At 42.0% G+C, this 27,546-nt stretch overlaps 1 protein-coding gene across 1 annotated transcript in view; it reads left to right on the plus strand.

The window, feature by feature from the left end:
• Positions 1-1,132: 1,132 nt before the first annotated feature.
• SUCLG2 (succinate-CoA ligase GDP-forming subunit beta) overlaps positions 1,133-27,546 on the plus strand; it is a 230,286-nt gene continuing 203,872 nt past the window's right edge. The window contains exon 1 of the mRNA XM_063122034.1: positions 1,133-1,232. Coding sequence (XP_062978104.1) covers positions 1,146-1,232 — 87 coding nt within the window. The 5' untranslated portion in view covers positions 1,133-1,145. The remainder of the gene's footprint in view (positions 1,233-27,546) is intronic.

The raw sequence follows: 27,546 nt of genomic DNA on the forward strand, positions 1-27,546 counted from the left end.
TTGGTGTAGATCTGCAAGCTAAGGCAGCAATGGAGATATGTATAAAGAAAACACACAAACAACACTCTTGGCTGCCCTTGGCTCAAATACGCCACCAAAATAAATTTTAAAACACTGTGAGAATAAAGCAGAACAACTGAAGTCTCTTTCTTGGGAGAAGAAGCTTTCAGGAAACTGGAGGACAACATTAGCTTCATACCACCTTCCTTGCATTGCAGAGGATGCAAAATGGAGGCCTCCTGCCAGCACAATTGATGCTGTTGCCACTTGCAGTGGCAGCAGAAAAAAGCCCCCAGAAACGCTTCTGAGAAAATAAAGTAGCTATATTACAACCCTTGGCAATGGTGAGCTTTACCTATGAGCAACTGTTGAAAATTTCTCCTCGAACCAGAGAAATTTGGCAACATTGTCGCCCCAATTTCTCTACCCACAAGCTTGGAGAACTCAGCCCTAACAAGGAAGTAGGTCCCATTGAACTCACGTGAGAGCGCATAACATTGCAGCTGTGCAGTCCGATCCTATGGATGCTTATACAGAAGGGAATTGTTACGTGCTTTGACACATGACTCCCAGTTCCTACGGAAGCTCAGGCATACCATTTGTGCACGATCCTTAGCACGCTTACTCAGAAGTAAGCTTCGCGGAGTTCAATGGGACCTATTCCCGATCAAGCGAGCTGGCGTGGGAGCTTGATGGCACTTGGGTCTGTGTGTTCGCATAAAAAACGAGAGCGAGGGCTCAAGGAACCTCGATTTACTGGGAGCGGGGAGTAGCTTTCAGTGAGAACTCATTTCGGAGTCACTACGTGATAAAAAGGGCAGGACGTACGAGGCTGTCTTCTGCTTCTGAGCTCCGAACATATTTGTCTCTTTCACTGCCTCCTCCTCCTCCCCGTTCTCTTCCCTAATCCAGCCTTCCCTCGCCCTCCAGATGTGCCGAACTACAAATCCCATCACCCCCAGGCGCTGGCTGAGGATGATGGGAGCTGAAGTTCAACACATCTGGAAGGCGGCCCTACGCCACGGCCGGAGCTCCTCTCCCTAGCCCGCTCCGACTGGCCGGCGTCGGGGCTTTCATGCGCGGAGAAGAGCCGCCCAGTGGGTTGTCTCGGCTCCGCCCCGCTGCCCACGTGTGGCCTGACTAAGATGGCGACTGCCATGGCGAGCCAGGCTGGGACGGCGCTGCGGGACTTGGCTTTGCTCAGAGCTTCCTTGCTTAGGAGGCGCAGCCCGGTGAGTGCGCCCGGGCCCCTCCCGGCGTCTTTGGCTTGCCCGTGCAGGCGCCAGCGCGCCCCGGGGGAGGACGTGGGCGGCGCAGCCCGCTTTCTCCCACCTTGCCTGTCTCTCAGTCCCTCTCTCCTTTGGGTGCCGTAGCTCAGTGGCAGGTCTGCGATCTCTGCTTACCCTCAGACAGCTCTGGGGTGCGATTGGGGGTGGGTGAGCCCCACAGTGTAATCCTGTACACGTCTCCCTGGATGCAAGCCCCATTGAATTCAGTGGGACAGTTTAGGGAAGCGTCTATTAGAACTGGTACTTTATTTAGTCACTGCTTAATTTCTACAAGTATTCAAGCCCTTCCCCCCGTCCCATCCTCCTGAACAAATGTGCCAGATGTGGTTCCTGTCTCTCAGTGATAAGGGAAAGACACTCTGTACGTGCTCAGACACAGTTTATTGTAACAGTAAAGTTCTTCCAGTAAGCTTTTAGTTAGGGAAGCTTTTGCTCCACTACACGAATTTGAGTGCGATCCCGAGCATGCTTTCTTGGACACAAGTCCCACTGATTTAAATGGCAATGATGCCCTAGTAAGTGTAGTATGTTTAGATCTTTAAACACAACTGGCCAGTTCCAGGCTTTGGGGAAGCTTGGCCAAATGCCGCTGGGGCGGTCCCCACCCTTTGCTCTTAGAAGGAAACATAATCCTACCCAGCCCACCAACCAGAGGGTGCGGCCTCTTCTGACGCTCCCTGATCTGAACAAGTTCTGCTGTTTAGAGGTGGTTCAAAGAGCAGTTGCTGCTACCTCTCCTCTAGTCCTCTCGCTGTCTTTGGGTAGTGTGGTGGAATAGGGCAAGCGAGTGGAGGCAGTTGCCTTACACAGGGTCACTGTCAAATGGGGAAGGCTGGAAGGAGAAGCAGCTTTCTCCACGCTCTTGGTGTTGCGATTGGGTGTTGTGGACCCACCACACTGCCCAGAGTGAGCATGTGGATGAGATCGGGAGGCACAGCTTTGCTCCCCTGAACACCAGAGGAAACTGCAAGGAGTAGGGCCCAATCCACCCAGAGGACAGGGGAGTGAGCATATGCAGGGGCAGTTTGCCCAACATGACCAGTGGGTTATTCAACTTCCAGTGAGGCTGTGGTGTGTGCGGCCGCCGTTTTGAATGTGTAGCCCCACTCGAGGGGTGGGGAATTGTGTCGTGCAAATCCAGCAATGGATTATACAAGGGTTAAATATGGTCTGTTTTAGGGTTAGGTGAGGGCTGTTTAACCCTCGCATAACTCATGCTCACCAGGTTCACATGACATGACAACACCCCCCGCCCCCCTGTGTAGGGGTTGCATATTCAAAATGTCCTTGTGGTGAGTTAGATAACATATCAGAAAAGTTTTTCTGGTAAGCTTTTGCCTAATGAAGCTTATGCTCCACTCCACGAATTTCAGCATGATTCCGTGCCGTCCAAACCCGGTCACTGCCTTGAATGCTTTGGGCAGGAGGTGGGGAAGAGTGTTTCAGCTGCACAGCAGAAACCAGGTACTGGCATAGCATGGAGAAAGGAGCCTATGCCTCTCAGGAGCCTTCTCATCAATGGTGGCTTCTGCTCCTGCAGGACCACTGGGTAGGCTAGCCTTCTCCAACCTGATGTCCTCTGCATCTGTTGGACTACAGCTCCCATCACCCCTAGCCAGCATGGCTTAGAGGCACTTGCCTGGGGATTATGGTCCAACATATCCAGGGGTCACCAGAATGGGAAAGACTGGGGAAGGCCCTGGTAGAGAAGGTGACTGTTTGTGCTGACCTTTCCCTTGTTTTTGTACAAAAGAGTAAACAGAGCTATTCTTATGGAATTTGTACCCTCTTACTTAGTTCTCGCAGTCTAAGGGTCTACCTTGATATTGAAGATAAAATCTAGAGCTAAGGTACTGGGGTGAGCTCTTGCTTTGTATTTAGGTTGACATATCAGAAGCAGGCAATTACAGAGCTTTTCCAAACGGTCAAAGGGCTTGTATGCACATAGGCTCAGTTATCCTTACAAGAATCCTTTAGGGTAGATTAGTGCCATTCTACCCATATTGCAGATCTCAGCTTGAGGATGCAAGAAAGAGCTTGCCAAAGGCCACCGAGTGAATCCGTGGGAGAAGTATGCTTTCATATGGAAAGGCATCAGATTGGTCCCCAAACAGTATGCTTAAAACATCATCTGGTGCAGCCTTCCCTGACCTGGTGGTGACTACAGCTCCCGTCGTCCCTTCCCATTGGCTGTAGTTGTTGTGGCTGCTAGAAGGCACCAAGATCTACTACTACTTTATAGTGGTATTGAAGTGCCCCTAACTGTTGGGGCACATTACACATTCCATATACCGCTTTCATACTGTAATTTCCTGCTTTTTATTCCACATTATCCAAAATACCACAACAAATGTCTTATGTGTGTCTTATGACGTATAAATGCGCAAGACAGATATAGCATTACCATGATGGAATCATAATGATTTGACACAAGGTATAGATCTAATCTTGGGTTGGGAAGGCACAATGGCCTAGCAGCTACTTTGCAGTCGAATCTCTCCCTACCTGCCTGCCCAGACGGTACATAATGGCCCCTAACACCTCCCACCTGCCTGCTCTTTCTGATGTGTTTGCTCCATATTTTTTTGCTTGCACTTTACTGCTGGAGTTTTTAATTACATGACTCTCCTCCAGTACCAGGTACTCCAGATTTGTTGGAGTTAAAAGTCTGTTATTTAGCTGTTGGTTTACTTCTCTGCATACCTGATGACATATGGTAAAATAAAAACAGTTAGCTGGATGAAAGGATGCTAAACAACCATGTACCACCTGGAGCTGTGCAAATGCAATTAAATGATCTTGACTGACTTTCAGTTATAAGAATATTCCTACCGTACCATAACATTAAATTTTGTCAGAAAAAAAGAAAAAGTTTATAGGCCCCAGCATCTTATTGTAACTGGGTTGGTTGGTTTTTTTTTTCGTGTTTAAATTGTTTTTAAATTTCGTAAGTTAAAGGTTTTATATGAGGTTTTATTATCTTGTAATTGTGGGGTTTGATTTTTGTAAACTGGCTATTGGGCAGTATAGAAATGCAATACAAAGCTTCAATATAAGAATGTAAGAAGAGCCATGCTGGATCAGACCAAGGGTCCATCTAGTCCAGCACTCTGTTCACCCAGTGGCCAACCAGCCATTGGCCAGGGATGAACAAGCAGGACATGGTGCAACAGCACCTTCCCGCCCATGTTCCCCAGCAACTGGTGCAAACAGGCTTACTGCCTCGAATACTGGAGATAGTACACAACCATCAGGGCTAGTAGCCATTGATAGCCTTTGCCTCCAGGAATTTGTCCAACCCCCTTTTAAAGCCATCCAGATTGGTGGCCAACACTAGATGAGTTGTAGCATCAAGGCTTAGCTCCACTAATGACATCAATCCATTGGCTAGTGTTGTGATAGAAAGTAGCTGATTTAGTATGGTTGGAGAGAGAGAGAGAATAGTAATGATATTTATTATATTATAGAATTTTAATATTTATCCATTGTGTGCCCTATAGAATAACATAAGGGCACAATCCTTTGTTTAGACTAGAAAAATGGCTGGGAAATGCTGGGAATTGAATGACTTTTTTCTGTCTAAACATACATAGGATTGTGCTCTAGGTGTATAATATTATTTACACTGTGTGGCACGGTGTAAATCATAGAATCATAGAATAGCAGAGTTGGAAGGGGCCTAAAGGCCATCAAGTCCAACCCCCCTGCTCAATGCAGGAATCCACCTTAAAGCATCCCTGGCAGATGGTTGTCCAGCTGCCTCTTGAAGGCCTTTAGTGTGGGAGAGCCCACAACCTCCCTAGGTAACAGATTCCATTGTCATACTGCTCTAACAGTCAGGAAGTTTTTCCTGATGTCCAGCTGGAATCTGGCTTCCTTTATCTTGAGCCCGTTATTCCGTGTCCTGCACTCTGGGAGGATCGAGAAGAGATCCTGGCCTTCCTCTGTGTGACAACCTTTTAAGTATTTGAAGAGTGCTATCATGTCTCCCCTCAATCTCTTCTCCAGGCTAAACATGCCCAGTTCTTTCAGTCTCTCTTCATAGGGCTATATAAATAACACAAACATTCACCTCACTGATCATTTCCTGTTTTTAGTGAACTAAAGTTTAATGATTCTGATGCTGTTTGTTGCCAGATTGTTTTATTGTAAATTTATTTATTTATTACATTTATATACCGCCCCATAGCCGAAGCTCTCTGGGCGGTTTACAAAAGTTAAAAACAGTAAACATTAAAAATATACAAAATTTAAAACCATCGAAAACAACAGTATATATTTTTTAAAAGGAATGAAAGACATTCTTGGCTAGAACTTGAATGCTCTGTTTATTTAATTAATTTATTTAAAAGACTGATGAGGCACCTTTAAGGATCAACCCTCCCCAGGTGGCATCCTACAAAACCTAAAAACAGAAAGCATAATAAAACAATGATAACAACAATGCTTTTGTCAGGTTTAATAGACATTGAAAGTAACAGCTATTATTAATTTATACAGCATCCAACATAATTCACTCTTTATTATATCATCTTGCAAACAGTTATATTTTTATTTATATCCACAAAATTATATATGTTATGAAATAATAATCTTTCAAAAATAATAATTTGCATGTTAATGTTGTTGGTTGTCTTTTAGTTCAAACAGAGAGAGAGAGTGCAAATAAAAGTTCACTCTTAATCTTTTCATTATTATTAATTTGTTTTTATAGGCCATTAGCATATGGCTGTATTAGCTGTCCCCCTTTGAAGCTACTTGTGGGCAGCTGATTGACCACCATGTGAACAGAACAGTTAGATAGGTGTGGGCAGAAGTTAGATTCTGAGATATTTCAGATTTAAACTCCCAGAAGCCTCTGTGACGGTCAGTGGTCAGGAATGCTGGAAGCTGAAGTCCAAAACATCTGATCTACTTTTGCCCATCCGTAAGTTAGGATGCTAAGCGCTGAAACATCTGAATGCACCTGAATGTAAGTTTTATTTTGTCCAGTAGGACTTACTTATAAGTGAAGAGGCATAGTATTAAGATAATGTTAGATAAGAATGTTTTGTGGACCCAGAAGCAAAAGATTGCAAAGGTCTTTGTATGCTGAAAATGTTACAGAAAGGATTAGTGTCTAAAGCTATCCACTAGTTGAATTTGCCATGAGAATGCCAATTGGAGCACTAAAGAGTGGAATAAATATTTTAGAAATGAAAACAGTAAGTGTTCCCCCCTTTTTAAAAATCATGTTTTTTACCTGATCGATGGGGTTACAATTTTTGAGATGCTGACAGAAGTAAATGGTAAATTTCAATTTAATAAACCGACGCTACTACTCATTTTTAGAAGAAACAGCCATTTAAAATATTTTCTTTTCCATCCTCTAGGGATTGGTTGGGCCCTCCACCAAAAATGAATCTTAATTGGGTCATCTGCAATTGTTAAAAATAAAATAAAAAGATCACAGTTCTAAATTGACTAGCTTCTCTTCCCACCACCACCCTACTCCTGCCCCGCATGGCCACTTCTCCATTGTTACTTGGGAATTGTACTGTAGGGGTTAAGGAATCAGGAATTTTGTCTGGGCAACTGTACAACAACTCCTTTTCCTTCCACATATGTACATTATGGCAGCAAGTATAGTCCACAGCCTGATTGTGTAGTGATCTCAGATAACATCTGAAACTCAAGCAAGCGCTCTAGGTTTAAACAACTTAATAATAAAAAAGTAACTTTCCTTCAGTAAATGACAGCTTCAGAATATCATATGTCTTTCACTGCTGACACTTTAATTCTCTATCTTAGCTGGGTCCTGCTTGGTGCCACAATGACGTGATGACTCTGCCTGGTTCCCCTGCTCCTCACGGCTCAGTTTTCCTTTTGGCCAGGGATGCAGCAACTCAGTTCCCGGGGCCAAATCTGGCTATGCCCCCTTTCCCCTGACTACCACTTATTATTATTAGTATTATTATTTATTTATTTATTTATATAGCACCATCAATGTACATGGTGCTGTACAGAGTAAAACAGTAAATAGCGAGACGCTGCCGCATAGGCTTACATTCTAATAAAACCATGATAAAACAATAAGGAGGGGAAGAGAAAGCAAACAGGCACAGGGTAGGGTAAACAGGCACTGGGTAGGGTAAAACTAACAGTATAAAGTCAGAACAAAATCAAGTTTTAAAAGCTTTAGGAAAAAGAAAAGTTTTTAGCTGAGCTTTAAAAGCTGCAGTTGAGCTTGTAGTTCTCAAATGTTCTGGAAGAGCGTTCCAGGCATAAGGGGCAGCAGAAGAAAATGGACGAAGCCGAGCAAGGGAAGTAGAGACCCTTGGGCAGGCGAGAAACATGGCATCAGAGGAGCGAAGAGCACGAGCGGGGCAATAGTGTGAGGTGAGAGAGGAGAGATAGGAAGGAGCTAGACAGTGAAAAGCTTTGTAGGTCAACAGGAGAAGTTTATATTGGATTCTGAAGTGAATTGGAAGCCAATGAAGAGATTTCAGAAGTGGAGTTATGTGGTCAGAGCGGCGAGCCAAGAAGATGATCTTAGCAGCAGAGTGGTGAACAGAAACCAACGGACTGATGTGAGAAGAAGGAAGGCCAGTTGTTCGTTTGGTTCCCGGCTTTTGTGTGCTTCTTTCATTTCATTTCTTTACTGCCCAATACCTAAAGCTCTCTGGGCGGTTCACAACGATTCACAAGATAAAATACAACATAAAAATTTAAATACACAAATTTTTTTTTAAAAAATGTAAACAATTAAAAATAATTCCAATAAAATACTAGACCTGTTCAACCAGCTGGCATAAATGCCCCCATCATATGCTATTAAGTACTTGGGCTTAGAAGACAGCCTTCACCTGGTGCCAAAAAGATGTCCGTGTTGGCACCAGGTGGGCCTTGGATCATAATCGGGGGGCCCACCGTTGAAAAGGCCCTGCCCCTTGTTGCCACCTTCTGAGTCTCCCTTGAGGTGGCACTCAGAGGAAGGCCTCAGATGTTGATCGTAGTGTCTGGGTACGTTCAGGTCGGGAGAGGCACTCTGTCAGGTATTGTGGTCCTGAACCATATAAGTCTTTATAGGTTAAAATCAGCACCTTGAATCACGCTCGGAAACATATAGGCAGCCAATGCAGTTCCCAATTCTAGAAGATTGAAATGCCTCTCTGAAGACTTATTGGCAGTAAGAGTTTTAAGCTAAAATAAGCTGGCATTTTGGCTGTACCCCTTTTGCCTTTGGTCCCACCCACCACTGGAGAGCTTCTTCAAAATGGAATCCTGCTCTCAGGCTGAAAGATGTTCTGCATTCCTGCTTTAGGGCACTCCACCGATGTATCCTGGAAAAAGAAACCTCAGGCAATAAGACATTCTTTCCGTCATGAGAACTACTGGTATTCTTCTGTAGATTGCATAGCCATTTGTAGCTGTTTAATCAATTGCAGCAATGAATGTACATGCGCCAAGCAGCTGCCAAGATGGCTGCTGTTTGTGTGTATGAGTGTGCGCAACTGGTGTGTGCAATGCACATGGCATAGCAGCACAACAGACATCGAGGTTCACAATAGTCCCAATTCGTATTGCAAGAAGACAACTGTTTCCAGAGGCAAGGGAAGTCTCCTCGTGTTTGCATGTTGCAAGCAAAGTAAATTGGAACTAGAAGCTGGATATTGCTGCCAGTACTTTCGTTATAGTAAGTAGGGCTGCAATGTTTTGATCAGAAAACTCATTTTGAGCAAGGAAACAGGGATCCCTGCTTATTTGGTCAGCGGACTTTAAAATGTTTTAATGATTTGCAATACAAGTATGTTGCAAATGATTCATGTTATTTTAAGAGACGTCCCTCTCATATGTGTGAGATAATAGATAATGCCTCTTATTATATATATTTATCTTTTATTCAAATTTATATACTGCTTTCCACAAAGATATCGGAGCGGGGAACATACAATGTCAATGCTACTAAAACATAACATTACAATATCAAATAGTTCCTAATTAGCAATAAAACTCTACATTCATGCTACACAATAAAACTGTTCACAGTACAACTGTACACTCAGGTAAAAACTGTGTGAAGAGGTGGGTCTTAAGAAGACATCTGAATGTCAAAATGTTCTGTTGTGTTCCTGACTCAAAACTCAGATAATGTATACATTATCTTAAAAGAGAGACAAAACATTGGGATGGGGGCAATGTTCTCATATGCAAATTTGTGCAACTTAGATCAATAGACTACCTCTACACATACAATTAATCAACTAAGATTTCTTCAACTATGTGACAGCCCTATAGTTACACACCTATATAATGCCCTTAACTCACAAGCTTGTTGTTTCAAAGTTTTTCTTTACTGATTAGAACAGAGTTCCCACTACCAGCGAATATTTGAACTGATTAAACTACTAATTAATAGCTTGCATTCCTATCAATGTCTTCTTACCTAAATGTCATTTGTAATAATTGTTGCTGAAATCCTATGAACATAGCTTTTAAAAAAAATCTGCTTTAGATTTTTAGTTACAAAGGGGCCTTTGAGCAATGCCCTTATCTGTTTTCTCTACTAATTAATGAGAACAAAATTAATGTTCATGCTAAATCAACTGTTATATTAATATTGTTTTAAAATGAGATTAAAACTAGTCTTTAATGGGTTTTAACGTAGCATTTATTTGTGATTAGTATTTCATCTTCAGGTTTACTCTCCGAGGTCAGTTCCTCTTCTTCTCCTTGCAATTCAATCTTGTACTTTTAGTGCCGAGAAAGCTTTATTTCAATTAAAACCGCCATTAACTGTTTTAATGGAAAGCAGATGATCTCTGTGCAATATGCCAGTACATTAATTAAATAATATGATGGGAATCAATATGTTGTGGTCTTACAAATAAAGTTTTTGTTTCTTCATAGGGCTAGTTTTATTATAGGTTACTCAAGATAATATCGTCGGATGAAATGAGCCCCGAGTTAACCCTGCAGTGTGTGTGTGTATGTATGTGTATGTGTATGAGTGGTATTTGTGAGACATGGGAGTGAAGGCAGGCAGTAGTGATTTCAGGCTGCAGGATTGGAACTAGCCATGTGGGAAATAAATATGTGGAAAGATCCTAGAAGCAGTCTAAGTTAACCTGTTTGTGAGACAAGCACTAGAGGTATTTGTACATCTTAAGGGGTTAGTTTTCTAGCAACCAATGGACAATTAGAGGTGTGGAAAAAATAGAAGAGCGTATTTTAACAAAAGGGATGTGTGTGAAGGAGGTGTGATTTCTGTGTAATGTTTTAAGCTGGGACATTAACTTTTCCCACTGCCCAGTGAGACCAAATTTCTCACGTATCTTCAGCTTACTCATCTCACTGCTGGGATAACGTTAGAATTCCAAACCTCACTCTCTACTTTCTATAATGTACAAGATCCCTGTTGTCTTGTACGTTCATTAAGGGAAGCTGCCATTTTGTAATCCGCCCAGAGAGCTTTGGCTATAGGGCGGTATATATATTTAATAAATAAATAAATAATACATAAATTTTAAGCCCAGTGGGTCCTAACATGACAAGAGTGCTCATTTGGACATTGCTTTAGATAACAAGAAGCTAAAACTGATCCTAAATGCATTAGTTGGAAGAAAGTGGTGTTGAGTTGCATGGGACATCCTTCCAAGTGTGTATAGGCTTACAGCATAGGTAATTTATTGAAGTTGAATGTCATTTTAGTAGAAAATACTAGTCCACGTTCCCCACCCCATGAGCTCAGCTTACACCATAAGGCTATCCTTTCTTTTACTACAAAATTCTTATCTGAAGGGGGATGTCATATTCACTATTCATATAGGAGGCCTAAAACACAGGTGCTGCTTGATGCATGTTTATGTAGAAGTAGCCCCACAGGGTTTGATAAAGCTTTCTCCCAAATATGTATAAGATTTTGGTCTTGGTTGAAATCTAAGCTCATGTGCTTAGGATCCAGGCTGTCAGTAGAAATTCTGGGATTTTTTATAGGATGGGCAATTTATGGGCTCCCCCTCAGAGCTATCCAGCACAGTGAGGGATTACTGTCTTTTAAGGATTAGAATGTAAATAAGATGTCTTTGCATGTATGGTAAAAATAGTTAACTTATATGTTAAAATAAATGACAGTATAGAATGATTTGTACTTGCAGAAACAAGCTAAATTGTTTAGGGATTCTTTTGTCTTCTTTTTTTAAAATTGCTGGGACAGCAAAATGTGTGTTCTTTTTAAATGCTGTGCGGTTTATTTTATAGAACAAAACATAGTTCACTTGTTCTGACAAGGTTTTAATTTTGCAAAGAGATGTTACGCTTGGTAAAATTGTAACTAGTTTTTAAAAGTTTCTGGAAATAAGTAAGAGCTAACATTTCAAAATGGATGCCTTTGTTCCCCGAATACTCCAAAGCTTTTCTTTTTTAAAAAAAGGGTCTTTGCAATATTAAATGTGTTGATAAAACATTTCAATTAATTCAGTGTCTAATTACTACATTGAAGTGAAAAGACTCTCTCAAAGGCAACATTCTTCACTTAGCTGTATTACACAATATGAAACTGTCTAGGCTGTTAATCTTAATTTTCCTTGTCCCTTTTGTATAGTTTCTTACAAACTATGGGTTTTGTGTCATATCTACAACAACAGTTATGCTGCTTGTGATGCCAAGAAAACAGAGAATATTCACTCACACCCACACCCATATATATATTTATATATATATATTCTGGCGAGAGAGCAGATTTTCTCCACAGTGAGGCCCACAACTGAAATCCATGTTACATTAAAATTTTATGTGTAGTTTTGTTTTTGCTAGAAAATTAAAGAAACTTGCAAATACTGTGGGCAGCAAAAGCATTTAATGTGAGCATCCCATTGTGGGTCCTTGTGTTTCATTTGTTGTATGCCATCATTTGTGTAATTTCTAATGTAAAATGACAAGAGGTTATCTTGGGGAGGGGAAAGCCAATTAAGCTTTTGTTAACCTTTGAGAATGAGAACATGCTGGTGTACCTGATGCCTTTAAAAGAAATCTCCATTAAAGGGGGAGTTTCTCATTGGTTGGGATTGCTGAGAAATCATCTTTTGCCAGTGGGGAGACATTTATCATCAGCATCCCACTCATTGGTAGTCTGATGCTTTTGTGCCAAACCAGAAATTATCCCCAAAGAAGGAAACTGTTACGCTGACATTGCACTTTGGCCATGTCCTAAGTGCTGTGTCAGTATTGGCCTGCCTGTCATCTTTAGGTGAGGACTGATGCCAGCTTGCATAGCTTATATATTCCTTATGTATTACTAGTAGCTTTGCATGCACAGAATAAAAGCCCAGTGCAAGATGCAGGAAAGGGCAACCCAGTATTCGAGGCAGTAAGCCTGTGGGCACCAGTTGCTGGGGAACATGGGTGAGAGGGTGCTGTTGTACCATGTCCTGCTTTGTTGGTCCCTGGCCGATGGCTGGTTGGTCACTTTGTGAATAGAGTGCTGGACTAGATGGACCCTTGGTCTGATCCAGCAGGGCACTTCTTATGTTAAGAACATAAGTGCCATACTGTATCAGACCAAGGGTCCATCTAGTCCAGCACTCTGTTCACACAGTGGCCAACCAATCATCAGCCAGGAATGAACAAGCAGGACATAGTGCAACAGCACCCTCCCACCCATGTTCCCCAGCAACTGGTGCACACAGTCTTATTGCCTCGAATACTGGAGTTAGCACACAATTATCAGGGCTAGTAGCCATTGATAGCCTTCGCCTACAGGAATTTATCCAACCCCATTTTAAAGCCATCCAGATTGATGGCCATCACTACATCTTGAGGTAGTTAGATCCATAGTTTAACTATGCGCTGTGTGAAGAAGTACTTCCTTTTATTTTTCCTGGATCTCCCACCAATCAGTTTCATGGGATGACCCCAGGTTTTAGGATTTTGAGAGAGGGAGAAAAATGTCTCCCTGTCCACATTCTCCATACCATGCATAATTTTGTACACCTTTATCATATCTCCCCTTAGTCTCCTTTTTTCCAAGCTAAACGTTTACCCAAATGAGCAGGTAGTTTTCCTTATAAGCCAACTTGTGGATGGGCAACTTGTGGCCCTCTAGATGTTTTGACCGACAACTCCCACAATCCTGCACCATTGCCCATGCTCGCTAAGAGTGATGGAAATTTAGGCCAAAACATCTGGAGGGGCACAGTTGCCCACCTCTACATAAGGAAACACTGAAACATTTCAGGATTTTAAATTTAGAAAAAGACAACTGAGTGGGGAGGACATGATAGAGGTTTATGAAATTATGCATGGAATAGAGGAAATAGATAGAATGAAGACATGATCCCTCTTCCAGAATTCAGGGCTACCCAGTGAAATTAGTTGCCCATAGATTAATGCAAGCTAAAGAGAATACTTCTTTCCCAAAACATGGAATTTGCTACTGAAAAATGTGGTGGCAGTGGCTTTAAAAGGGGATTAGAGAATTTTCTGGAGTATAAGAATGATTTGTAGCCTTCAGTAGTTAAGTGGAACTTCCATAGCCCCATCCTGGCATTCAAAATGACAGCCTGAAGGGGAGCGGGGCCCATGTTTGTTTAGGCTGCAATGCAAATAAGCAAATAAACGCAATAGAGCTTTTAGGGCTCTCTCCCTCCCACCCCACCCTCTGTTTATAGCTCCAGTGGAGAGATACACGTTTTGTTTCTTTGCATCTAGGTAAGAATAATGCTTTTTATTCTTTGAGTGCCCCTTCAGTGATCATACATTCTAAAACACAGACATAGATATAACTCAAGTGCCTTTATACAAAATCTTTAAAAGAAAAGAAACATCCTTAGCCATGAAAAGCGTATGCTCTAACGTCAGAATCCAATATATTCTGTGTTCAGAAAAATGTCATTTAAATGAGGACAGGTGGACACTGCCTGTTAGATTTTCAGAAACAATCCCAATCCCACATAAAGCTTTGCTTTTGGCAATTTCGGAGTTCTGGACTATCTCATAGTGTATTTCCAACTTTCTCCCAGTGCCAATTGGACAGTACAATTACCGGTTTGTAGCTGTCTGTGGTTACATCCATGTATGTAATCACCTGTGAAAATGCTGTTCATGAGTTGGCAATTCAAGGTGATGACTGTTGCATGAGTACCATCTATGTGTCTGCATAGAGCAGGGTGGGAAGCCTCTTTACTATTGAGGTCCGTGGTAGCTCCGTCGGAAGATGTTGGTGTCAGCATTCCAGCAGTTGAAATGGCCAGAGACAAAAGTGGGTGGAGTCTGTAAATTGGACCAAGGGTTGAACAGAACTAGTCTGAACTCTGAATTTGGTTCTAGGACTACGGGTTCCCCATCACTGAAATAGGGCCTAAATCAACTACTATCAAACTACTGCCATTACAGTTGGGCTGGCTCAAAATCTTAGTGATTTGATCTTTGCTCCTGGACTAGGAGACATTTGGTGCCCTGCAATGTAGGCCACCAGCATTTACTCATTTGTATTGAGGAGAGAATTTCTGGTTCTGCCTCATGTAAGTTATGCTGGGGCTGGATGCCCTTTCTAGGCCTAATTCTCACTGAGGTGGCTAACCATCTCAGTGCAAGGAATTGCACTAGTTGCCTATACGCTTCTGGTTGGAATTCAAGGTGTTGGTAATGATGTTTAAAGCCCTGAATGGCTTGGGACGATACTTGAGGGAGCGCCTCTCCTTATATTTGCCTGCCTGAGACTTGAGATCTGTTGGAGGAGCCCTTCTCCGCATCCTACCAGCATAATACATATGCTGTGGTGGGACATGGGAGAGGGCTTTTTCTGTTGTGGCACCCCAACTTTGGAATGTCCTCCCCTTGGAGGCCAGACTGGCGCCAATGCTGATTTTATTCCGGCGCCAAGTACAAACATGGCTTTTTAACAAAGCCTTTAATGGTTAAATTCACCAAGTTTGCACATTGTTTTAACTGTTTTAATTGTTTTTATTGCTTTTAAATTATATACTGGTTTTAACTTGATTCATGGTTTAATTTGTTTTTAGCTGTGCATATTTATTGTTTTATATTGTGTGATTTTTATCTCTAAGCCGCCCTGAGATCCTAGTGATATAGGATGGGATACAAATGCTTTTAATAATAATAATAAATAATAATAATTAACCTGTGTCTTGACTGGGTTCCATCAGATTGTAGGTGGGGGCTTGCATGATTGAATGTTCCACCGTACCCCTCTCCCCGCAATAAAAACAAAAAATAATCCTCAGCATACAAAACTAGCACGTCAGGAGGCAGAAGGTTGGGCTAGCCTAGAGAACATTTCTCCCTGTCTCATTGAAAACTGGGATGCACAATTTATATAGTCTCTGTAAATGCTTTCGGCCGCAACTGTATGCATGTTTAGACAGAAAAAAGCTCTACAACTCCCAGCGTTCCCCAGCCAGCATGGGCCTTTTTTTTCTGTCTAAACATGCATACCGTTGCATCCTTAGACTGTAAAGATCTTTAGACTGTAGTGCTTCACCCCTCCCACAGTAGGGGCCCTGATTGGTTAGCATGAAGCAAGCATGCTGTCTGATCCAATCGTTGCTGCTGAGATTTTTTCCCAGATGCCTGTTTTGAGGGTTTTTTTGGTTACCTTTTTTGGAGGGGGGGGAGATATATTTCAATCCTTCTGGTTTAGCATTATAGCACTGAACTAGGAGGATGGGTGAAGCTAATTTGATTTCCCTTTTATGAATGTTTAAATTGCCTGTCGGCTGGCACTCGTGCTGTTCAGTAGATAAAAAATGCGCTGTGTCATTTGAAAAAAATGGGCCAAGTGGCAGCTCTAGCTACCTCTAGCTTATTGGAGCTCTGTAAAGGTATCTCTTATTGTACACATTCTCATATGTTTGGAACAATTGGGAGTTTGTGGAGATAAGTGGGTCTCCCTATGTCCTAGACCACATTTGGCCAGTCTTGACTTGCTGATGCATGGCGTGTCGGCTGCACTCCAAAACATCCGTTCCCTTGGTGTTTACAAGTGCACAGGTGATTTTCCTGCAACCATAAAATGTATAAGAAGCCTTCTGGATTTTTTGTTGCAAAGAAATATTGAGGTGGGGGGGGAAGAGGGAGAGGATATATATCTGAAAGTTTTGCTAATTTTGAGTTCCCTGAGCATTGTGATGGACACTTTGATTAAATATATCTTTCTTCAGTAGGCTGGGGAAACCTAGTGTTTCATTACTACAGACACAACACATTTTCCAACGGTCTTATCCTTGGGAAAACCAGCTGTAGGTCTTAATTTTGCAAGTTCTACCAAGTAGTTGAACACCTTTGCCTGCACAGACACCTGCTTGAAGTTCATGGAGGTCTCCAAGAGAGTTTAATGAGCAAAAAACCCTGTCAACAACCTTGCCTTGCATCTGCTCCACTCCCCACCCCATCTTGCTTAATTGTGTTGACTGCCTGTCAGTGAAAAGAGACAGGCGTATGCTCTGTTTAGAAAAGGACTGTAAGATGGAATTATTAATTCTTAAATATTATCGATTTTTTCTTCTGAGTGGAGACTCAAGGTGGGTAACAAAATCTATAAAATATAAAAATTCAGTGGCAGGGGTCCCTGCTTTTTGGGAATTTTGAGAGTGTAAAGAGTACACTCACAAAATGGCCGCTGTGGTGGTCGTGGTGGAGACTTGGCCATTCATAAAATGGCTGCTGCGGTGAGCATGTTCAGTCACAAAGACTGGTGAGACTAAAAGAAAAGTAATCTGCCCAAGAACCTAATTACAAGGCAGAGATGGCATCTGAGCTCCAAAATACAAAATCACTCTTTTGACCCTAAATAAAGATGATGCTGGAGGGAAGCACTTCATTTTGAAGTTGTCAGCTCAGACTAACAGTCCATCTAGTCCAGCATTCTGTGCACACAGTGGCCAGCAAGCTGCCTGTGGGAAACCCAATACAGCGGAGTGGAATTTTGCTTTCAGATGATGTCATCTGCCAGGAGCGATGATGTCATCTGCTAGAGTGCGGGCAATTGAGGGACCTTCCTTGCCCTGGCAAGTGAATAAGGGTGATAATGAAGCATTCCGGTTTCGCTATTGTAAATGGCACAAATGGCACGTTGCAAAACTGACCGAACAGAGCACATAATCATGCCTGTTTCATAGCAGTGAGGGCAGCGTGGCCAGGGCTGGTGCCAGACTATTGTGCGCCCTAGGCAAGGTGAGCTACTTTCACACACACACACACACACACACCCAAAAATGCCAACTTTGATTTTTAAGAACATATGTATCCTGGAAAAAATAAGAAGCACAAAAGTTGAAACTGCTAAATTTATTTTAAAGTGCAAGAAATACGTCATGCCAATTATAGCAAACAAATTGGAAAGGAACATCTAAGGGTCTAAAATGCATTATTTAATAGGAATATCACCTCCAAATCATCCCCCCCAACTCACGCGCACACACACACACTCAGCATCACTCACTCCAAACAAACACACGCATGAACACATGCATTCATTCAAAGACCCCATACACCCCATTCACCCATACATTATCTCTCTCTCTCTTCCGGGCGGGTTCCGGAAGTCCAAACGTGGAGCCCCCCCACCCCAGCACCCCTGGCTTCGCTTCGGCTGGGCACCATCTAACCAGCCCAGGCCCAGCTGAATCCTTGGGCTGGGCCAGCTCACAGCCAACGCGCATGAGTGCTGCGCTGTGCCTGGCGTCCCTCTTAGCTTGGCGCTCTAGGCGGCCGCCTGATTGGCCTCTATGGTAGCACCGGCCCTGAGCGTGGCTTCCATTGCATCCAGTGGAGCTCTTCAGAAGGGTCTGGGGTTTATTAACCTCTATCCCATAAATGGTGGTTTGGATCCATGGACACCTCCTGTGACCTTTTTGCTAAGTGCTTTCAGTATGAAATTGTTCGCTCCATAGCGTCCAATGCTGGGTCGAGCCCAGCTGTGTTGGATGAGGACGTGGACAAAGTGCTTGCAGTAAGGCATCCCCGCCACATGCTCCTTTAATCCTTGCCCCTCGTGGCTGATTAAAACTAACCAAAGGAGTATGACCAGGTGGGTGCAGGCTGTGGTGAATTCTTCTTCAGTTAGGGGAGTGGAACTCCGCACTCCTCATCTCGGTAGGTAGGTAAGTGTATAGTATGAAAAGAAAATTGCAGTAGTTTTTACTTTAATTTTAATGAGTGGTAATATTTCTGTTGGTATGTATTTGGGAAATAAAACTCAAGATCCGTTTAAAACGTTTCTCTCTCTCGTTGATGTCCGTGTACACAAGTTGTTCTGTTTGTTTTTTGGGGTGGGGGAATGGGCAGAAGCAGTAGGTAGGTGAAGAGTCTTGCTGTTTACAAGAAAAGGGCTGAAGGTTCTGTGCGTATTCTTATCAGCTAAGTGGAAATTGTACGGACATAATTGCAACCGTTGGCAGCTGCTATGTACTCCCCCCCCCCCGCGCGCCCCTTTCTCTCGGCAGGATGAATATGTGGCTTCATATATAAAGTGTCCAAGCAGTTTAAGTTAATAAAGACTAGGCTTTATCTTAAGAGTGTGTAATAGAAAGAATACTGACCTTCAAGATTCAATGGACCTTAAATGATATCCCGCTTTGTCCTAAATTGAATTAGGCTTTTATGACTGAACTGTAAATGAAAGAGTATGTTTGCCAGAAAATGAATGGTTACTTCTCAGAATATCACTTCCAGCCGCTTAAATAAAAGCGCCCATTTGGATGTTGTGGACTCTGAGTAATTCAGGAATGATAAGCAAGGAGATGATGGTAATAACTGGGGAAGGTGAGAAATGATAAGAGATTATAGTTTGTGTCACCCTCAGGGCCAATCCATACAACTGCTGGGTAGGCGGGGAAAGCAGCCTCTCTCTTTCTCTCTCTCCCTCCCCGCTCCCACTCCCCCTTTTTGGATGACATCGTACTCATGGTGAGCAGGTCACTCAAAGTACTTGTTCTGAGAATGAGTGTGCAACGTTTTTGTATGTGTGAGGGATGGTTCAGGTAATTGTTTGCTATGAGAACAGTAAAAGCCACAGGAAAGAGTATTCCCATGTGCTCAGCTTGTTTTCAAGTACTGGGGCCAGGGAGATGCAGAATAGATTGCAATTTAATACCTGAAGCCTGGTCTCTGAAACCCACTGAGCTGTATTAGTTTACTCTTCGGAGTACATCTGCATTACAAACTTGGGTCAAATTCCCCACTTCTGTTTCTTCTGTAAAATTAACATCATATATGTATGTATCTATCAATCAGTTTCACGCGGGGAATCTTTCTTTTGAATGCACTCTTCCGTGATGACAGTTGGGAACTGCCAGGAGAGGTGAGCCTGGACTTGTTTCTTGAGCATTTTGCCAGATGTGGCAAATACTAGTTATCACCGCAAGGAGAGCATTAATAAGAACTATAAGTGGGGCCTGCAACAAAATATTGCCCTCTTCTAACACAAGTGCTCCAACCAGCCATTCTTAACTGATCTTGCACATCTGCCTTCCCCTCTGCTCCCCTTCTCTTGTGTGTCTTCCCTAATTTAGATAGTAAATTTTACTTTTCATTTTATGTATAACACCTAGTTTGTTTGGGTTTTTGGTAGGCGCTGTATTGGGTGGTATAGAAATGCAATAAATAAATCAATAAATAAAACTATTCATAATGGGAGCTGAAGTCCAAAACATCTGGAGAACACCAGTTTAAGGAAGGCCGCCTAACCTAACTCAGGGCCATTGTGAAGATAAAATTGGAGGTGGTGGGAGGAAAAAAAAATACTGTTCTGAGTTTCTCGGACGATGGACAACCAGGATATAAATATAATAATTCTCCTCGCCATTCCTCACTGTCAGTCGATGATGACTTTCTCCGTGGCTGTACGGTTTCCATTTTAAGCTATTATTCATCATTTGATTTCACCCAGGGCAAGAGTTGACTGATGAAAGAGGCAAAGGGATTTCATGCTTCAAACATGTTAGGAAGCTGCCTGTTACCAAGTCAGATGACTGGTCGGTCTAGGTTAGCTTTGGCAGCAGCTCTCCAGAGCTTCAGAAGGGAAATACTAGGGATTGAACCTGGGACCTTCTGCATGCAAAACAGGTGCTCTACCATTAAGCTACAGGATTTCAGCTCCACCCACTTAACTGCAAATTCTGTCCATATGTTGTGTGGACCTGTTGCTGTGATTGTAAAATGTGATGCCTCATCAGGTTTGGGTGAGCCAAGAAGAGATTTCTCCACTCCTGCCAAGGAATCAGGGAATATCTGTGTACGTATATCTGTTTTACAGAGAAATTAATTAAAATGGGTTCTTTGGTTAGAATTCCAATGGAATTCCAGTTAGTACCAGGCTGAACGGCCATAGTGATAAAACTCAAATCTGGAAAAAAAACACCTGTTGTTATTATTTGCCCTTGCAAATTTTCACAGCTGGCTTCTCATTGATTAGCTTCCCAACCAACCATTGAATGCTCCTATAGACACTGTTCTTTCCCACACTGCTTTTTTTGAGAGTCTGGATAGATTGGCATTTGCTTTGGCGATGGCCTATATTACCGCAAACCTGATTTGATATTGTCAGAAGGCGGATCTCCTTCAAGACCTGCTGAATTCTGAAGAAAAATGGCTTTCCAACATTCCTTCCACTTAACTGATTTTGCTGTACCACACAGTAAACATTAGGACATGTCTAAATAAATTCAAATGACCAAGCACGTGCTTGCATTTCCAGGAAGTAAGAAATCAAAGATTACTTTCTTTTGTAATGGACTTCTGTTTGCTTTGAATGTTTGATCTGAGATGCTGAGAAATGTAGAAATCCACTTTAGGCTCAGTCTCTTTGATCATGGCGAACGGGTGATATTGCTTACCAGTGCTTTTGAGATTTACTTGTGTTTTTTAGAGCCTTTCATTTTATTCTATTTTAAAATTGTATTATGCATGGAGAACTTGTTTTATAGGCTTATTATTATTATTATTATTATTATTACTACTACTACTACTAATACAAAATATGAGTTCTGTGCCTCTCCCACAAGATTTCCCGTCACCTTACGCCACTAATGTGGATGTGGTAATAGAAGGTGTCTTTAAGTGTGTGAGAAAAGTGGAAGTAACAGGGCAATATCCAATGGTAGTCTGAGGTAAACTGGGCCCTTTCACTGCAATGGGTCTACTCTGTGTAGGATTGCCACTGAAATGTTTATAATAATAAGTGGTACAATTGTGCCAACTGGTTTACAGTTATAAACAGCAAGTCAGGATTTCAAAACAACTATATCAGTTATATCTACCGAACCCAGGTGAATTTCCATTTTGACTCTATAAAGTCTTCATCAGGTACTCCTGTAGAACTAACATCTTCGGTAACAGTTTACAGTAACTAATAATGTTTCAAAATAATAATTGCACTTCTTGAATGGACAATTTCTTACAGTGGTATGAGAAATTGGTCACAATATGGGCAAAACAGCCTCATTTATTATTAGGTTAAGGGTGAGGTAATCCATTTGATTTTTTCAGCTCAACCTTCCCAGGATTTGTAGATACTCTCGAGATCAGTCACAAGCATCCATATTGTGACCAATATACCACTGTAAGAAATTGTCCATTCAGGAATTGTAATTATTATTCTGCAACATTATCAGGAAGTCAAAATGGAAATACACCAGGATTCTGTAGATATAACTAGTACAGTTGTTTTGAAATAGACCAGCATAACTGATATAGTTGTTTTGAAATCCTGAGTGACTGTTTATAATTGTAAACCAATTGACACAATTGTACCTTTATTATTATAAATGGCCTAGTGCTGCATTGTATGTCTCTCACACTTGGAGTGTTTGTATTGATATTGTTATTGGGAACCTTGTTATTTTTGTTTTGTATAGGAGTACCATTGGATATCCTCCCCCCCCCCCATTGTACCACTAGTAACTTGCAAAACTAATGGATTTTTGTTCTCAACAGTGACCTCTTAGTTATCTCCATATTTCTAAAGAATCTTGGGTTAGAAAATGTTGCAATGATCTATATTTCCCTAGGGTGGATTATTTAGTATTGGTACGCCAGCTGCTTCCCTCTCTAGAAAAAGTGGACCTTGTCTCTGGTTCTCATTCTCTGTTTACACCTAAATGTGACTATTATAATGCTCTTCACATGCCTTTGAAGATGGTTTAGAAATTTCAGCTGTACAGAATGCTGCCATCTAAACGCTTGTTGGGGCTAGGTATTTGGAACATAATATGCCTATATTGTACCAGCTACATTGGCTGCCTCTTTTTTCTGGAGCCAACTTAAATTGTTGGTATTGACGATTAAAGCTTTAAAGTTTAAACAATTTGGGACCAGGTCATTTGAAGATATGCTTGTACATGTATGGTCCTGCCCGGGCCTTACAATTGCCTGGAGAAGTCTTGCTCATGGTCCAACAACAGGATCAGGGTCTTCTCTTCTTCCTGCTTGCTCCATTCGTGAGCTTCACTCTTGCAGTCAAGGCCTTCAGCAAAGTTTCGATGCCTCTGAACCTTTGATGTTGACAAGAATTTTTAGCATTTACATCCCATCTTTCTGGGTGGATTTTTTTTTTTTTTTGGTATTTTTAATTTTGTATAATGATTGTTCAAAGAATTTAGAATTGCCTACTCTTGGAAATTATTTGTTTATTTATTTAACATCCGCACTGCTTTTCTGCCCAAAAAATGGCACTTAAGATGGCTAGTAAATATAGATTAAAATATAAAATTATATTTAAAACTTAAAGTAAAAAAAAAATTGAACAAACAGAACAATAAAAGAAATACACAGTACTGAACTGTTAGTAGCATAATTGGATGACATAGAGATCTGTATGAACTAATTTTAGTAAGATGTTGTTAGATTTATTTATTTATTAAAAAGAAAGCGAATCTTTTTACTTTTTGTAAGTCTTATTTTAAAAGGGGGGAAAGGGTAAAGTTAGGGGTGGGGGCAAACCTAAATTGCAATTTTGTACCACATTCCGATATTCATAAAGAGAGGTTGGTTGTTGCTGTTGTATTCCTTGTACATGAGGTATTTACGGCAGGCGCCTTGAATTTGTGCTAGGAATTTTTAAAGTAGTTCTTTCTGACGAGGTCATTGACTATGTCTTGGCTTTCCTAAGGTCTCAGAAATTTAGAGCTCCAGTGGTACATAGAAAATCCACTGGAGAATAGATACTGAAGAGGGTGAAAAAATCCACATTTTTGTTGTGCTATAAAACCTCTTACTTTTGTTGGCTGTATTAAATACACAAAACACTTCTGTGTTTTGCATAAATATAAATTTAATGTAATAAAATGATGAATTTAGGCATTTTATGACATCAGAAGAAAAACGTTAAACTTCCCCTTAAGGTACTTAAAATAAAGAGAACCTTTTTTAATGCATAGGGAGAAAATAATTTCATTTTACTTTTGGGTTGCTAAAGTGTATCACCTACAATCTTATTTCATTTCCAAATACAGTGAATGTATTACAGTGTTTTATACAATTGATCGTACAGTTGTATTTTGCAGTGTGAATCTATTTTCATCAGAAACTTCAAAGCTCATATTTTTAGGTCAGGAAAGCATGCCTTTCCCAGAGCTTTGAAGTTTTAAATAAGCAAAATAGTCATAAATTGACTTAAGTTGATTAAGTATGCAAAAGAAGTTCTATTGATAGCTGGCACATTGAAATTGAGTCTGTCTGTCTTTTAACATACATAGACCTTATTTTCACAAAACCTAATTTCAAAATCCTTGCAAATTAATGCCTGCTACTGTGAAGATTTCTCTGATGCTGGCAGCATTCACATGTCGCTTTAAACAAAGCATTATGACTTATTAAAACACAGTGTGCATGATCTCGCTCCTGTTTTGTACCCCCTGCTTGTGTGAGCAGTTAAACAAACCAGACATGCATAGCTCAATCCCTAACCTGGGATTGTGATTTGTTGTGGTCAAAGAAGCCAGGATTCATAAGCCAACAACAAATGCTGATTTAAATCTGATTTATGATTCTGCGTTGTGTGGGCAAAATAAATCCTAATCCCAGTTTCAGGTGTAACATTAACCTATTAATGCCTGTTTTGTGTACCTGCTCACAGGAGGAGCAGACTAGGGGTGAATGGATTGTGTGCCTGGGCTTGTACACATTGTGGTTTGGTAATCTAGGATTCCTGTCTTAAAGTGACATTGGGCAGTGTTTGATTCATAGATATGTTTGTATTCCACTGCCAGTGTTGACGATGGAGGTTATTTAAAAGCCTACTTGCAACAAGGGGATCATTTTGAGGTGGTGGTGACTGCTGGGGAGAAAAGGGCTAACCTTCCCATCCCCAACACCGTGACCACCCTCTTGAAAAAAGCAGCCCTCCTTTGCTACAATCAGGCTTTTAAAAAGATCCACATTGGAGTAGGGGCAATGATGTTGCAGGGCCATATTCCAGCGGTTGGGATCTCCACCACCCCCACCACCCTGACCTCAATATGCTTGACTGGAACCAATTTGACTCTTGGGCCGAAAAATGTTCCCCTACCCCTGTTACCCCCGCTTTGTGAGATTTTAAGGCTGGAAACTTGTGTTAATGTTCTATGAAACTACTCAGTAGTTTACAAGCTTGTAATGCCTGGTCCAGTTGTGATTCAGACTTTGAAAAAGCTCTTTTGTCTGTGCTAACTGATATGATGTCTTGATTAGGTTGTGGAGTTACAAAGTTCTATTTATTTATTTATTTATTTATTTTTGTATTGTGTGACTAATGTTGCCCTCCTAGCTTTCCTTCTTCAATCTTTACTTTCGCTGTAACCGTATTCCGAACTGTATTCACCTCCATTGATATGCAGTCACTTACAACAGGAGGGGGCAGCTTGTGGCCCTCCAGATGTTTTGGCCTATGACTCCCATCATCCTTCACCATTGGGTGTGTTGACTTGGGCTGATGGAAGTTTTAGGTTGAGATGACCAGATTTCAGCCCCCTCCCTCCCCCAAACCAAATGTCTTGTGATGGGCTACTTCTGAGAGCATTGCGGGTAAATAAAGCTGTGGGTTTATTTACACAGACCCAGCAGCACCAAGAGTGAAATCACCAGGGGGCTCTTCTGAGGTGCTGGTAATGGCCTAAAGGTGGCAAGTGCTTATGCTAGTCCTAAAACTGATCACTGCACCTAGTGACTCTCAGTAACCCCTGCGCAAAAGGAGGGAGAGACTGTCTCTGGTGCTTGTGGAAAGATTTTTATTTATTTATTTATTTATTTATTTAGAATATTTATATGCCGCTCCCCATTGAAAAATTTCAGAGCGGTGTACAAGATAAAATAAAAACAGAATAAAACAGTTAAAACAAAATTTAAAAGAAGCAAAAACAGATTCAAGGCTGCATATTAAGGAAAGGCTTCTTGGAATAAAGATGTTTTCAGGAGGTGCCGAAAAGAGTACAAGGTTGGAGCCTGCCTGACCTCCAGAGGCAGGGAATTCCACAGGAGGGGCGCCACCACGCTGAAGGCTCTTCCCCTGGTGGATTCCAATCGGAGGGTGGATCTAGGTGGAACCACCAGGAGCAGGCCCTCGGATGACCTCAGTGACCGGGCAGGTTGGTAAGGGAGAAGGCGCTCTCTCAGGTATCCTGGTCCCAAGTTGTTTAGGGCTTTGTACACAAGTACAAGAACCTTAAACCTGGCCCGGTAGCGAATAGGCAGCCAGTGCAGTTCCCTCAGCAGAGGAGTTACATGCTGGAAAGGGGCAGCTCTGGACAACAGCCGAGCTGCAGCATTCTGCACTAGCTCCAGCTTCCGGAGCAGCTTCAAGGGCAGCCCCACATAGAGCGCGTTGCAGTAATCCAATCTTGAGGTTACCAATGCCTGTACCACGGTGGCCAAGCTATCCCTGTCCAGGAGAGGCCTTAGTTGGCTAACCAACGGAAGATGGTAAAAGGCACTCCGAGCCGTGGCGGCTACTTGAGCCTCCAACAACAGAAATGGGTCTAAGAGTACCCCCAAACTACGAACCTGTTCTTTCAGAGGCAGTGCAACCCCATCCAGAACAGGCAATGAGCCTGTCTCCCGGACTCGGGAACCACTCACTCACAGGGCTTCCGTCTTGCCAGGATTCAGTCTCAGTTTATTGGCCCTCATCCAGCCTATTACTGGGTCTAGGCACTGGTCCAGGACCTGCACAGCCTCACCTGATTCAGTTGTCACAGGGAGATAAAAATCTTTCCACCGGCACCAGAGACAGTCTCTCCCTCCTTTCGCGCATACTGTGGTGCCTTTCCCTCCAACTCACCTCAGTAACCCCTGCCATGAAGATTCAAGCCTACTCATATGTGCATACCCTTTTCCCAGATGCTGTTTCTTGGTCACATTGAGTGTGATGCAACACTGGAAATTGGCTTTTCTAGAGATAGTTTATGTATTTATTTAACTTGTACCTCATTCTTCCTAAGAGCAGCTTGCATATGGATCCCAGTAGGCTGGTTTTCATTCAGGCAGGTTCTAGGACCACACTTATTTAGCCACAAAAGAACCCTCTTAAATTAGAATAAGAAAGGTCTGTCAAATCCAATATCCATTTTTTTTCAGGGTCAACCAAATCCCCAGAAACAATTAATAAAATGTGGGTTGTTGTTGAACCATAAATTGTTTGTTGAACTGTGGGTTACTGTGTTGGCTGAACCCAGGATGTTTTCCTCAAGCTGGCTTATAAACCATGTAGTGCACCCCAGACAACCCAACAAACCATGGTTCACAAGGTAACTTGTTGAAGTAAAATAAGCCACACTACATAACAAGTTACCCTCTGTAAAATATCCTGGGTCCCAGTCAACACACTAAACTGTGGTTCAGTGAACAACTCATGTCTCAACAGGAACCCACACTCGACCACTGAGTGTGGGTTGGGATTTTATGCGAACCCAGACAGTAATTCCTTCCCGCTGCATTTTGTGGTTGTTCCAGTATAGCTCCACTTCAGAATGGAGGCAGGGTGGACGGTATGTATTTAAATGATCCCATCATTTGTATTAAAGAGACAAAGATAAGAAAAATGGGTAAAAAAGAGAAGATTGGAGATGGAACCGTCTTCCTGCTGGCCTCTTCTTCCATGTGTCGGGAGGCCTTGTGATGGGAGAGCATTCAAATCTTTGACCTTCCAGTGAGGACAATGCACATGCATTTTCTGAACATTTCCGCTGGTTGTACAAATGCTTACATGGACATACGCCACAAACCGAAGAACGTGAAAGTGCAAATCTGTTTCATTTGCTGCAAACCTCCCGTAAGGTGTCATAACTTC

The sequence above is a fragment of the Elgaria multicarinata genome, chromosome 3 (genome assembly GCF_023053635.1).
Source record: "Elgaria multicarinata webbii isolate HBS135686 ecotype San Diego chromosome 3, rElgMul1.1.pri, whole genome shotgun sequence".
In the NCBI taxonomy this organism is placed as follows: Eukaryota; Metazoa; Chordata; class Lepidosauria; order Squamata; family Anguidae; genus Elgaria; species Elgaria multicarinata.